This window comes from Phalacrocorax aristotelis, chromosome 1, assembly GCF_949628215.1.
Source record: "Phalacrocorax aristotelis chromosome 1, bGulAri2.1, whole genome shotgun sequence".
In the NCBI taxonomy this organism is placed as follows: Eukaryota; Metazoa; Chordata; class Aves; order Suliformes; family Phalacrocoracidae; genus Phalacrocorax; species Phalacrocorax aristotelis.
In genome coordinates, this window is record NC_134276.1 from 48,383,503 (window position 1) to 48,398,531 (window position 15,029).

General features: G+C 38.1%; 1 protein-coding gene across 2 annotated transcripts in view; it reads left to right on the forward strand.

Moving 5' to 3' along the window:
* NDFIP2 (Nedd4 family interacting protein 2) overlaps positions 1-15,029 on the forward strand; it is a 46,560-nt gene that overhangs the window by 8,601 nt on the left and 22,930 nt on the right. For both annotated transcript variants that reach the window (XM_075089450.1, XM_075089459.1), the window contains exons 2-3: positions 9,898-10,054; positions 11,081-11,208. In XM_075089450.1, coding sequence (XP_074945551.1) covers positions 9,898-10,054; positions 11,081-11,208 — 285 coding nt within the window. The remainder of the gene's footprint in view (positions 1-9,897; positions 10,055-11,080; positions 11,209-15,029) is intronic.

Genomic DNA, 15,029 nt, shown 5'->3' on the forward strand with positions numbered 1-15,029 from the left:
TGTTGTGTGAGTTGCCTTTGTCTTTGTTACTAAACTTTAATAAAGCTGTGGGTCCCACAGTGGATGGAAAAGAGAGAAGACCGCAGATCAAAATGAGAGTCTTTTCAGTAAAGCCTGTTCTTCTGCATGCAATGCACAAAAACTGTGTTCAGCTGGTGGTGTGTATGTGTGTGTTTTAAGCTGTTGAAATTTCTGTCTGTATTATCTCTCTAATGATTTGATTTACTGATATCTTACATTGAGGAGCTTGAATATTCCATTTTCCAGTTACTAAGAAAATGAGATATGCTGAAAAAGTCAGACACAATTGACCTTCTAATAAGAGTAAAGAGGGTTTGCTCTTATTGATTAATAATATCCTCTGATTTATGTATTATTTAACTAATGATTTCATTTTTGGCTAAATGGTATTGTAGAGTAAAGCACTGTTCCTGCTTGACTAGCTTTATTCAAATACACAAGCAATAAAACCTCTGTGTTGTCAATAACGTTGAGACATTCAGAGTTTTTCTTAGAGTCTTACTGCAGAATTTTCAAGGGCACTTACTTATCTGTGATATAGGATATGCAATCTTGAGTCATTTTTTCCCCGTCTCTCTCAAATCAGGGACTTAGGGTGAAACTGTATGCTTCTTCTGCAGTTCAGTTATCATGATACTTCTCCATGAGAAAACCTCCTTTTTTTCCTTTATCCCTTGCCCTGTAAAGTGAATCTGCCATTTTTAGCATCTTCCTGCATTGTCTTCATTAGGAAGCATTGTGTGTGAACCTTCCTGCTGTACTTGGGCTACTAAGTGAAACATGCATAATATATTTAGAGATATACTCAGCTCTTTAAATGAACACTGAATTTTTCAGCCCAGATGAATGTGGACTAAAATGGAAGCTGGAACTAAGTGTTGACTGAGTTTGCTCTTGGTGACAACCCTGTCCATTTCCTAGTTTTACAGGCTTTCTTATACCCTCTGCTTTTACAATGTACATGTTTTGTTTGTTCTCTGTGACTTCAGAGTGACTAGGATCTGCTTTCTGTACTGATTCTATAAAACTGCTGGTAAGTGAAGACATGACCTTTTGACTTGCAACTCTTGGAGCTGTCACTGATGACTTGCTGAAGCTGTTGGTTAGTGGAGGCTGCCAACAAATCCTGATAAAATGTTGTCCATTGTTAGGGAAGATAGTGAGAATGAACAGGAAGCATCATTGTCTGAAACCTGGGACCTGCCCCCATGCTGGGTACTGTAAACAGTTTTGGGGTCTCACAGGAGGAGCCTAGAGGAGCCACAGAAGTTAAAGGCAAGCAGCCTTCTTAAAGGTGGTGGCAGTTGGAAGTGATCGACGCTTGCAAAGTCATCGAGGCAGTTGCGGACAAAGCAGTTGCAGAGCTGTTATTCACCACATTGTGCAATATTAGGACTGGAGAGCAGTCACTGAAATTTGGTTTGAATCACAGAAAAGACAAGAAGTGAACATATGCAGTTTGTTAATACACAAGATCGTGGAGGCAGATAGTGCTAGCAGATTCGGGAACACAAATTCACACCCATCAAATCCATAACAGATGCAAATGGGATAGGCAGAGATGTACACTTTATCGGCCATAATATGACAGCTGTGAATGTCAGGGGAGCCTGAGGAAAATAGACGGCAAATAAGTGACTAAGGCTTGTGTGCTGTCCGTGTATCTCCTGATGGTTGTGTTAGAGATGGAACACTTCCTTAGACTGACCGCTGACCTCAATGACATGGTTCTGTTCTATTAATGGGTCTATACTGTACACCCTTACTTCTAACTAGAAAGTCTTCGAGGAGGAGAGCCTTATTTTTTACTCTTTACAGAATTTAAACCAGTTCCTCAAGCTGTTCTTGAGTTACCATTTGACAAACAGAAGGCTACGTGGTACATGGTAATCTTTTTAATTACCTCTAAATTCTGGAGTAACCCAGAGTTGCAATACTTCATAGTGTTTACAAGCTCTAGAGTAAGCTTTTTACCAACTTTTTTCCTATAAATATTTTTGTGCTCATATTTTATACTTGACGATTTGAAAAATGTTGGTCCCAGCCATAGTCTTTGTTAGTGTTAGAGACCTAAGGTTTTTGCTGACAAATTTCGTAATGAATTCCTATAACCATGCAATAGGAAAAACTCTTGGGAACTATGCTTGACTTAAAATTTTACAAAAAATATGAAGCATACATCTGTTTGGATCATACCAAGTAATTCTTTAGTAGAGAAGAAACCTAAAAAAGTAAGTGGAGAGAAATGAATGTATTTTCGAGGATAACTCTACACTGCTAGTAGTGTTAGTCTCAGAATATTTACTTTTCTAAAAGAGCTCTGATACTGGCACATGGTATGTTACTATCCTTTACTAATAGCTTCACTTTTGCTGTTAATGTGGGGGATAGGAAGAAATAGAGGTCTTAGAAGCCATAGGGAGTGAATGCAAATATGTATATTGTGCTGTTAAATGTGTAGTTACGTGTTTACATCTGGATTAAAATCCATAAAAAAATCAAAGAGCAAGTAAAACATTACATGTAAAGTAGCTATTGGGATGGAGAGAGAGAGAACGTGAGAGATGTCTGTATATAATCTATCTACACACACACATATTTTATGTATATATCTCTATCTAATTTTATTTCACTTTTTTCCTTCACATAGTCCTGATGACTGTTTTTGTGTTGTGTTTTTTTTTTTTTCCCTGACATGCTTATATGCTGTTTTTTAAAAAAAAAACCAACAACCAAAAACCTTGAAAAATCCAGTAGGTTAAAGATTCCTAGTTAAATCATTTTAGTCAGTTCTTTTTAACTGTCACTTAAGTGCATGTGAAACACTCAATTGCTACGGATCACTTTATTTTTAGATGAGGAGTCTCACTTTGGCAGAAAAGTCATTCTGTTGCAGCATATTTTTCAACAACATTCAGTATAAATCTCTTTGGATTCTTTTCAGTAGGAGTTTGCCTCCAGAGATTGTGGGTTTCCATGGTACCTAATCCTTATTTAGCAGACACACTTGGTATTTCTACACAGCTGTGGAATGGCAGCAATGGACTTCTATTCTGCTTTCCTGCTTCTGGTGCAGATTTTACACCTTTGACCTTCTAACATGTTGACTGCTGTTGAAAACTTTCTCCATAGATGCATCAAGGGGAAAAAAAAAAAACAAACCAACCCACTCCACTGTCATGAAGGGCCATTGCTAGATCTGGGTACGTGATGGTTGATGCTTGCCAAGTGATGGGATGGTGGGAGAAAAATGATGAGGGTGTATTCTCTGCAGTTGGGAACTCTGGTCATATTTGATCAGTTGGCTTTAAATACATAAAAGCAAAAAAGTAGCTGAAAGTTGCTGGAATTTTGTGTTTTGGAATGTACTGAAGTACCTTCTAAGCTTAATTGCTTAGTACTTCAGTAGAGTGTTTATTAATCTGAAGGCTCCCCAGTCTCTAGAGGATGATGTTTCCCTGGAGAGTTGTGGCTGTGGCCAGGACTACATTTCAGGAGACACTGCATTTGGTGCTGAACTGCAAATAGCTGCCCTCCTACCAGCTGGGGAATAGCTACCAGTCTGGTCTGCACGGGTTCGTGGTAAGTTGGTGTTACAACAGGAGTTTGAAGAAAAGGGCAGGATGTTCTAAACTCCCTTATCAGTAGAGGATAAAAACTGATACTGAGGAGAAAGCTAGAAAGTTAAAATACAATGTGGCTTGGTGGGTTTGTTGTGTTTTCTTTTTTTTTTTTTTCCTCCAAGAATTCTTGTATTTTACAAAACTGTGAAACATTTATTTTAAAGGCGCTTGTGGATATATGTTTTTCCTGATAAACAAGAAAATTAAAAACTTTATTTTGCAGAAGGATTGATCTATCTCTTCTGCTCTTCTAACTCTTACTTAATTCTAATTACAGATTATTGGTTTTATTTTTGATTGGTTAGTGGCTACTAGTGACATAAATTTCTAAGATTGATCTTAGCACTTGAATGGCGTTTATAGGTTAATGGTGTAGGTTTTATGGGGCTTTCTAAAAATAAAAAAGTAGTAGTCGATAGCGTGAGCTGTTGAGACTATTAGGTGTCACTCAGAAACAATAGAGATCAGTAAACAGAGGTCAAAGCTGTCTCCAGCATGAAGTACTTTTATAACAGGTTCAAAATTAAATTTTATTTCAAGACTTCCTTTTGGTTTTTCCCTTGAAAATCTGAAGATTAATACTTTGCTATTTACAGATCAATAAACCTTTTTTTTAGACTACTAAAGCTGAAAAAATGCAAAATGTGGCTACAGAATAAGCATTTAATATCAGCCTGTATTTATTCAAGTGAAATTATTTTTATATAGGTAGGGAATTCTGCTTTGAAGCCTCAATCTCAAGCCTCATTTGTAGGGAACAGTTTAGTACAGATACACAATCACTACCAGTCGGCTGCTGTAAAAGGCCTTTGAATTTTTCAGCAAATGAAAATGTCAGGTGTAACAGAGAGGTGAGAAGTGTCCTGAAATCTTAATGAAGATGATAGCAGTTTTCTTTTTAACCTTCTGTTGGTTACACTTCTCATATTTACTACAGTAGAATGTCTGTGGAATAAATACCTGTGTACCGGTATGGAAGGTGTAATGAATCTAACACAGAAGTATTCGAATACTTTTTGTGCACTGCACAGGCAATCTTGAGATGAGTCTTTCATGCCCTTCCCTCCAGCACTAGAAGCTGCAGTAAGTGGGTATTTTTGGTTGACCTTTTGGTGTAGTCTGAAAAAAAACAACCCTAGAAGACTAAAGTGTTAACTGCTACAAAGTGAAGATGATGAACCTCTGTTGCTAAGAGTGTTGCTTTTTGTGGAGGAAGTGTACCAGCTGACTGGTTTGCATACAGAGGTTGGACTTGCATGATCTACTGAGTTGTCTCCATACTTAAAGCAGAATATTAGGCCCAGCATTATGGAATTTCTATGCATTGTGTTGTTTTAAGGCAGTTTGAAAGAACCCATGGACTGGTCTGTGTGAGGTCAAAAGTGGAGGAGCCAATCATCTTCAGAAATGTAATGTCATTTGAAAGGCTAGAAAGGAGAACATGTTAAAAGTGCTCATAATTTATGATTGCTAGTGAGAATACTGTGAAGCTCTGTGGTGCCCTAGGCAGAATCATCATTACTAAAGCTTACCTAAATGTCGGGCTTTGTCAAGTTGAGCTGGTAATAAGGATATAAAAGGAAACAGGAAAAGAAAGCTGGCTAGTTGTTTGGGGTTCCGCCCCCCCACCCCCCACCCCGTATGGCAGTATCTTCTGCATAATTTTATGCTACACTAAAGAAATTATATAAATAACATGAAAATAGTGTACGTTTATACAAAAGATCTTTTAAAATGCTTGCAATGTGCTGAAGTTTAATATGTTTCAATAACTTTTTTTAATGTACTGATTTCTGTAAATCATATTTTATGAAATAGGAAAACAACAGCTTTTGAAATGTGTGTAAAATCTGGTAACAAATAGTGTTGTTTGTGTTACACTGTGAGTATGACTAGAGATAGTGTGTGCTACTTTAATGCACTTTATCAGAAAACACCGTTGTAGTCTTGTTTGTACAAGTGACACAAGTACATCAGTGACAAGGTACAAGTGACATAAAACATCTTATTATATCCTATTCCCCTGATTTTTTTTAAAAAATGGCATATTTTAATAACTTGCCTATGTTGCCACTCCTGTACAATCCAATCTGGCACTTCATCACAAATGAAGCAAACTCTGGTTGTCCAGGCAAGCAAGCTTTTGTAGGTCAGACAAAATTACGATCTGCATCATAATGAAAATAATGTAAATGAAAAATGTTAGGTAGAAAATGAGATCTTCCTTTGAGTTTACATTTTTATTTTGAAGAGCCTAAAGAGTAAAAGCAGCCACATCAGTCCTCCCAGTAAAGGCTTCTGTACTAAGCACTTTCTTGTGGTTCGTGTTCCTTGTACAATGTCAGCCGATTTCAGGCATTGCATCTGATTACTTTGGAAATAATTATAGAAACAAAACAACAGACACAGGAGAGATGTGGTACTTCTTTGAAGAAATTATAAAATAAAGGTACCTATTTTCCACAGTAGTTTGGTACTGAAAGGTCTGACATTGATTTTAACTTATTCTGAAATGAAATAGTGAATCACTGTTTTAAAGATCTTTTCTGGGCAAAAAACTGAAGACGGAATAGGGTAAAAATCACATGAAGGAAACTAATGTTTTTTCCTGTACTGTACACTCTTTAGTAGTCACCATGAGATTTTGAGTCATTGGTGGCAGGAGAGCCATTGCTCCTTGATTGAACTTTTCAGTGCCCTAATATAGATATATCTTGAGAATATGAGCATCATGACTTTTGAGCCTGTAATGTGCTGTAGTTTGAGGGCTGCGAAAGCGGGGATTGAAATAGTTGTATAAGCAGTTTGAGTAATGTGAATACTTTGTTATTATACCCTTTTTAATTATAAAGCTCCATATAGTCGGCTAGATACCCTGTGTAGACTAAGATGCAAAGGAATAAAAATGTCTTTGTGTCCTGCTTTTAAAATGGGGGGGAGGGAGCAGGGGAAGGTACTAATTTACAATTGTCTGTAGTTCAGTAGGTCCTGGCAATTGTTTTGACCATATTCTTGGCAAAAGCAGCTGTATTGCTTGCTACCATGTAATAGCTCAGTGGATCTTGGGAGGGGGCTGGGATGATGAGCTGTGAGTTCTCGTTAGTCCTTTAATGAAAAAAGTGGGCAAAGTAATCTTACTATTGGGGAAAAAAAATCTTAGATATTATTTCTATACTTTCAAATGCTGTTTCAGGCAACACTTAAGTACATAGCGTTAAGTAGTGCCTTGAAACAGACATTTTCTGTTCTCTTCTGAGTGTTTTTAGCTTGGTTTCTATGGCAATGAAACCTATGCAGAGTGTCAGGCCTCTTCTCCTGTCTCCAAAAATAACTTCTAAATTTACCATCCAGAATAAGCCAAAATTAAACAGGAAGGGGGAGGCTCAAAGGTAGTTGGGTTCCCACCGGTTCCAAGCAAACTGGTGACTCCACAGAGGAGAGTCAGTGCCCTGTGAAGACAAGGCAGAGTTGCTGCTACAAGACAAAACGATGTAACTACCACTGTCTACCCTGCTGGCATAGGCAAATTTTCCAGCTTGCTGGGGCACGTTCTGCTGCAGTTGTGGGTTTTTACTGTTTTGGTTTGTTTTTTACCCCAGTGGAGTCCCCCGAGAGGATCTGAAGTTACTGCCTTGACGAGAGACTAGGAGACGGGACACTTGAATGAGAACGAACAAAAGCTGGTTTCTGTTCATGGAACAACTCGTGTTTATTATTCTAGCTGTAAACACTCAAGCTGCTTGATGCACTTCTTGTGATTTTTATGATGGGGTATTCTGTAAGGAGTCTTACAATTTTTCTTTAAGTTGCTGCATTAGGATAACCTTGACGCCTTTCAGGATTTCTGAAAGGTCTGTGTAGTAGAAGACAGAGTAAATAGAAATGCTTGGTCCCTGAGTACGAGCCCTACAAAAGAAAGACCCTTTGAATGCACTAAAGGGCATAACGGGACTCTTTTGTGTGGAGCCCTTAGGATGGAATTTTTCTGTTTCCTAATTGCAGTTGCTATAACAATTGAATGACTTGTTAACTCAGTCTTTGAAGGCAAGGAGTCTCGTGTGCATGTTCTTCTCCCATCCTCACGTTGCCTCCGTCGTTTGTAAGTGTTATTAAATTACAGGTAGTTTGGAGAAGGTAACTTTCAAGAAAGCACGTAGAAGACAAAATTTATCTCCTCGGTAATGGCAAAGTGGGTTTTGAGCAGTTTTGACCAATGAGCTGCTGTGGATCTCTGTGTCTTCAGCACGTACTATGGCTTGGTAGGGAGAAAAGTTGCAGTGATCGAAGTGGAGGGTGAGAGGAGAGGAGGAATGGAGGTAACAGACAGAAAACCATTAACTAGGCTTGACCTCTTCCCCTGCTCATAGGCCGGGCTGTTGTGGGCGGGTAGTCAGAACTACACACACATCCCAAATGAGGGTGGGTATACCAGCCATTGGTGTAAAAATATGCCAGTAATGTTCTGTTATCCACCTCATTGCTAACCAAACGATAGTTTTTATTTTAAAATGGTTAGCTGTATCCATTGCAATACTAGATTTTTTTCTTGTGAATGATTGTACTTAATTTAGAACCATAACATTTATCGCTCTCAGGCTGTTTTTCTGACTGCTTGACCTTTTTAGAATGGAGTGTTTTGTCTTTCTCACTTGCTTTCTTTTTATATTAGGTTATTTTGAAGTGGTGTTGTTTTCTTTGGCCTTAACTACTCTAAATGGCTGTACATATTTCTCAGGTTACTACTTCTTCTGGATCACTGATCAGCTATTAAATGACCTGATTGCTCAGTACCCAAAGACCCTCAATAACCCCTGTCAGTTCTATTGAAGGTGACTTCACCTTAATAGTATGTGCTTGTGTGTGTATTGGGCCCATGTGTATATGTATACTTATATATGTGTGTGTATATATATGTAGTTTGTATGTATAGATAAACACTTTCAGCTACAGCTCGATGAGTACAGTATTTGGAGGGACTCCTGAAAAATGATGAAAAAGTTACTTGCTAAAGGATTTATCAGTTTTTTCTAATTTGACACATAAGAGCGTAGTAGAAACCGTATGAAAATTGCATCAAGTGTTCTGTTGCACTGACTTCTTTTGAAGCATTTTCTGAATTGGATAGATTCAATTTCTTGTACTATCTTTTCAACTTACCTGCCTACTGTTGAAACGTCTTCTATGCTGTTATCCTTAGTTTTTTCTTAGAAAGGAAAGCACGGAATTTGTAAGCTTCAGAACTTGAATGTGGGGCAGCAGTGTGCCCTTGCCACAAAGGCGGCTAACGGTGTCTTGGGTTGCACCAGGCAAAGCGTTGCCGGCAGCTCGAGGGAGGTGACCCTTCCTCCCTGCTCAGCATTGGTGAGGCCACAGTGGTGTGCCCAGGTCCGGGCTCCCCGGTACAAGACAGAGATGGGCATACTGGGGAGAGTCCAACAAAGGTATATGAAGATGATGAAGGGCCTGGTTTGGTTCATATTCTAAACACTATTGAGTTAGGTAAAATAATTAAAAAATACCTTTTCTAAGAAAAGATATTAGTTGCTGGATCTGAATTTCACTGCTTTAATCAACATTCCTGCTTATCCAAATTCTTATTTCTGTATATGCTTAACAGGATATGTCCTTTTAAAACTGCATTTCAAAAAAAAAAAAAAGGCAACTAAACAAACCATCAACTTAGTTTTGTAGGGAAAGGATTCTTTCCAGACTGTAAAGAAAAGTGGAATGTTTTGAAAAGTCTGAGAATTTGAGTGGAGAAGCTCTCTGGCAAGGTGCAAGAGTATAAAAATCCCAGTCACAAAAGTAGAAATGTGTCCTGCTATTTTATTTCTACTAGATTAATACAATAAAAGATAGCATTGCTCACCTGTTGTATTTTAAAATGGGCTAATACATTTTATATAGAGAAAAATGTAATAGTGTTAAAATATTCATATAATAGAAAGTATTTTATAGTCAGCATTTTCCCATATAGTAAACATTAAAACACCCAGATTTTTAAGACTCAACATCACTGATGAGAAGAAATCCATTTTTTGGGGGGGAAAAAAAGGCAGTTAAGATTATCTTTAGCTGGTTTCTTAAAAGGATTTAACTGAACTACTTAAAGTAATCATGTGCTGTTCTGTTAATAATTTTTGTTTTCTTGAAGAGTAATCTCCTCTCTTTTTGAAGACGGTTCTGCAAGTACTAGGTTGTCATGGGAAGTATTCCCTGAATGCATCTGAAATTTGTGTGTTTTTCTTCTAAGCTTCACAATGAGGATGACCCCGCAGAGTCTTCAGCCGCTGAGCAGCCTTCCACGTCTACAGAGACTACGCAGACTCCCCAGACAGCAGCCTTATCTGAAGCAGATACTTCCCCTCCACCTTATTGTAGCATAGCTGTAGAAGCAGCTGCGACCTCAGGTATTTTCCTTATATAACAGCTTGTCAGGGAGGAGTGTGTATGAATCAGCACTTGGTTCGAAGCGGTGCGGTGCTGCGGTATGGTGGCTTGGGTTTTTTCTATGCACGGAATTGCAGTAAAAAGCTATGCTTTCATGCACAGCCCTTTGTCTGGTTTGTTGAGAAGCAGCACGCTTCTAAATTACGCTGATTGTTCCAAATTACTAGACTAAATGGCTGTTCATTAATTAGCGTAATAGGTTTTATTTAAGTCTGCATGTAGTTCAGTTCCACATTTGATCTACATCTTTGAGTAGTGCTCCATTATTAGACCTCATTAGCAATTTTCATTGCCTCTTTATAAAAAAAAGAAAAACAGCGAACCACCAACCCAGAACCACAAAGCACTGATTTGTCAAAACTCGAACTTCTTTAGCGTGTGCCATTACTTGCTGAAAATATTGCCATGAAATGATACATTTTGCTTTAAAGGCTCTTGATAAAACTTCTTGTTGAAAATGAGTAGCAGGGGTCTTTTTCTCCGTTTATTCACTGCTCCCTTTCTCATGAGGTTGTGACTTGTCTTTGGGGTACGGGAGACTTAACAGCAGGCAACATCGAAGTCCCTGTTTAATCAAATTTGCTTGGATTTGTCTCCCAGGTGCCAAATAAATATTTTAGAAGTTACCTTCAACCTAAATTTCTTTTGTATGATTTCATAAAAAGCCTTTGGTTGGAATGCCTTGGGATGTAACTCAGCAAATACGATTCGTTTTGTTTATAAGTTTATTGGCTTCTTACAGCACCTAGGTTAAGGATTCTGCCTTGAGAAGCAAATAAAAGCACCATCAAGCTGTCTGCTATTTTACTTTTTAAAAAAAAAAAACCTTTATTTTCATACTTAAAAGAACTTGAAATACAAATATAATCCATTTCAGCCACTGTTGAAAAAATATGCTTTAAAGCTCAGTAGTTACGTGCATGTAAAATTTAATATTCTTGACATCCTTCTGGCTTAAAAATGCATAACCTCTTTATTTTGAACAGAAACACACAATGAATTTTATCCTGTACCACCTCCATACAGTGTAGCTACCTCTCTTCCTACTTATGATGAAGCAGAGAAGGCCAAAGCTGCAGCAATGGCAGCTGCTGCAGCAGAAGTTGCCCAGCGAGTAAGTGATATAGTTCTGCTCTACTTAAATTTTGTGAAACATGTTAGGCTAATCTAATTATTTATAACAATTGGGCTCATATTATCACCTATTTATTAATATAATGGTGAGCTGGTGATTTAAATATTTTGGGTCCTTAGGTTTTGTATAGATAGTATAAGTTGGTTGTGAAGTACTATGAACAGTGTATCATATTCACCCTTTTCTGAGGCATAGCTGCTGTCTAAACGGCTTTAAAAGCCAAATTTTGTCCTGTTTTAATAGTTTATCTGGTACTGTGTTGTCTTTTAGTTAGGTATCCACTACTAATGTTACTTGGTAGAGTTGTTGCTAATATTTAGTGTTTCAGATGGTTACAAAACCAACCAACCAACCAAAAAAAATCAAACAAAAAAAACCTAGAAAAACCCCAGCAAAGTAGACCTTTAGAGAGGAAGGAGAATTCCAACAGTCTGGAAGGCGCAAATCCCCAAATAATGTCAGTCTTCTTTAAAGAGGAAAGGTCCCTGGTGTTTGCTGCATGAAAACTTTAATACTGAAGTTCGAAGAAATGTTCCAAGTACTTAAACAAAAAAACCTCCACACCATGAGTTATAGTAAACAGTAAATTAAGTAATAGGTATATAAAGTGCTTATAGTTTTGTAAGAATTAACATTATGAAGAATACAGTCTTCAGAATAGAAAATTGGTATCCACAATTAGTGGTAAGTGTTTTGTAGGCAAAGTTCTTCCTCTCTTCCCCCCCCTCCCCCCCAAAGTTTTGCAATGTGGAATTTCTGCTGTTTGGTAGTATTGGCCATAAGATACTACACCCAAATTAGGCTTCCAGTGCTTTCACTAAAAATCTGCACCTTGAGTTCCAATGTGATTGCATTTGAGATGCATTTAAAACCTTACTGACTGCAGTGTGCTTGTGGCTGGAAAAAAAAATTCTGCTCACCCAGCAGGAGGCTGTTCCTCCCTTGACTGCTGTGCAGTAATCACAGTGCACAACACTCGTTTTAAAGTATGCACAGCTAAAGTTAAAGTGCATTTGTGTAACATCGCCAGTGAAGGTGTTACAGAAATCTGTTTTACTAAATGCAGTAAGGAACCAGGGACATTTGAATGGTTCCTTGCCAAGTTTCTCTATGAGGTGACGAACTCCAGTTGTAAACTTTCAACTGCTTTAACAGGAGCATGGATTCGATGTAGTCTGTCCTTACTGCTTGTCATATAAGTAAAGCTATTGCTGAAATACTGGTCTGAATGAAACCAACAATGTGAAATTACAAACCTTTAAACTAAACTTACTTGGAACGTTAGCAACCCAAACATTAACTTTTAGGGTACCATTACGAGTCCTGCAATGCTTCAGACAGGACACGTGCAATTCTTGCAAAATTCACGTTACTTTTAACTTTGTATGTCTAGAACCCTGTGAGGTCAAAGTTTCAGCTATACAGGCAATCTTCCTTGACCTGAATTTCACAGGGAAAACCTCAGGCTGGGGTTCAGCCAATTTCAAGAATAAAGCCAAGAAAAAAAAAAAAATCAGTGTGTGTTTGCCTTGTCATTTTAAGGTTGTGGTGTTTTTCTTTAACTTTGGAGAACTCTTTCTCACAAGTTCAGGTCATTGTGTCAGAACCATCTTTTGCCCTTCCTCAGAAAATCTGCCTGGTTTTAGCCAAATTACAAGTTTCTGGAAAATGAGTTTTCACAGTAGATACATATAGCTTCACATCTAATAAATGTGTGGAGATTGTCTTGCACGAACAAGTTTAGACTGCTCATAGCTCTGAAGGGATTGGAACTGCAGATATGCTGTCCTCAGCGAACCTTCTCGGATGTTCTGTATCAGGGTTGGATTATGGACTAAAAGTAGATACACCTTATAACTGCCCTTGACTGCTTTTGGTGAAAACACTGGAACTGAGAAACAGGAGTTTCTGGTGTGCCCTGAATTAGTTTTATTAATCTTGGCCTTCACTTGGAAGGGGAAAGCCACTTGATTCAGCTGCAAGGGCATCAATGGAAGGACAATGACTCTGAACCTCTGAAGCTTCCATGTTGTGGGAAGAGAAGTCTGGTTTTGGTTGGGCAATTTGGTAACTGGCTCAAAGGGAACACAGGCAGGGATTGGAGAGGTTTGGTCTAAGTCAAAATAAGAGAAGGCAAGGGTGAATAGAGAGCAGCGGTGTGGAGGGAGTACAGAGATTTAAATGAGAAAGAGGAGAGAGGAGGATAAACTGGGATTGGTGGAGGAAGGAACTCAAGTGGGGACAAAATGTGGTACTGGGAAAGGAGCTGAAGCTGGTGTGTGAGAAAAGAGGAGTAGGGAGGGAGAAGGAATCTGGAGTTAAACGGTAGGAGAGTAGCATATAGTGACAAAGTGAGCAATAAACTTTTACATAGTCTGCTTTTCCAAAACATAGAGTAGAACATTCAAGAACTAGGTGCTGACACCACAAGAATTTCACTCACAAAAAATAAGTAGGAACACACCATCATTCCCCCAAAGCAGAGATTGGCTAAAAAGTTGTAGACTTACAGCAATGCTAAGTCAGTATCAAAATTCTACTGTGTGCCTAAAAGCCACAGTCCTGCTGACTGCTAAAGGTCTCGAGTTTGATAGAATTTCTGCTCAGTTTGCCTCTGTGGCTTTTTTGTTTTTCTTTTTTCTTTTTTTTTTTTACAGCACACAGACAAGGTATATTAAAGAAACAGTATTAAGGTTGCAAAGTTGAGGTTTGGGGAAAAAGTAGGAAATGCTGAAGTTGAGTTCTGGTTTTGTAGATGATATTAAACTTATGTGCCAGTGCAGTTTTGATGCCATTTTAATTACCTTACCATGTGATACTGCCACAAAATCCCTGCCTTATTTAATACCTCTGGTGGATTTATGATGGGGTGGACTAAGACTGTGTAATAAGACTGTCTTAATCTGGCAGATGACTGGAGTAAGAAAAGGTCATGTTATGGTCAGAGTGGTGGTTTGCCATCTCGAGAGGAAGGATTTTGATCCTTAGCTCTGAGTACCCATGAAGAACAGATAAGTGACTTAAACTTTGCACTACTGGTATGTAGTTAATTGTTTTCTCACTTTCACTCTCTTGGAGAACACAAGCAGTGTCTGCAGCATCTGACATATATATTACACACTTTGCAAAACATACACAAATGATATAATGTATTTTTTTCAGTTTTTATTTTCAGCCTTAATGAAATCAGTGCTCTTATGAATGTGAACTCTTCTATGATCTGTTCCCCTAGCTTCTTCCTTGTAAAATGAGGCTATATTGCCTCTTCACTAAAGTGATGTGAACAGCTGGAAAATGTTAAATGTCCTCACGTTACCTTGAGCAATACATGAAACTGATAATTGTTTCATGGTACACTCAAGTGTGCAGTAAAGAAGGCTACAAACCTACTCACTGAGCAAAAGAGAGGAAAATGGTATAAAATGGCAGCGCATTTAGTAAACAGCGTTCATATTTTTTCCCCTGAATCATGTAGAGATTTTACAAAAACATCAGTGTGATCATATTGAAGACTTCATCATAGGCCCTGCATCCACAGATTGTATGAGCAATCTAAAGCCAACATTTACTGAAACTCTCAGTACTTGTTTTTGTAGTTCTGAGTAGCTTGTCTTACAAGAACAGGTTGCGTATAAACATTTATTTCTTTCAAATGCTCCCAGCTAGCTCAATGTATTGAAGAAACTGTAGCAGCACTATGTCATCAGTAGTGATAGCATTAGTTACCCTGGTTTTTGATGTTTTCCTTTTCAAATTCTCAAGGTCAGTTTTGAAAGGTCAATTTAAATGAACAAAAATAT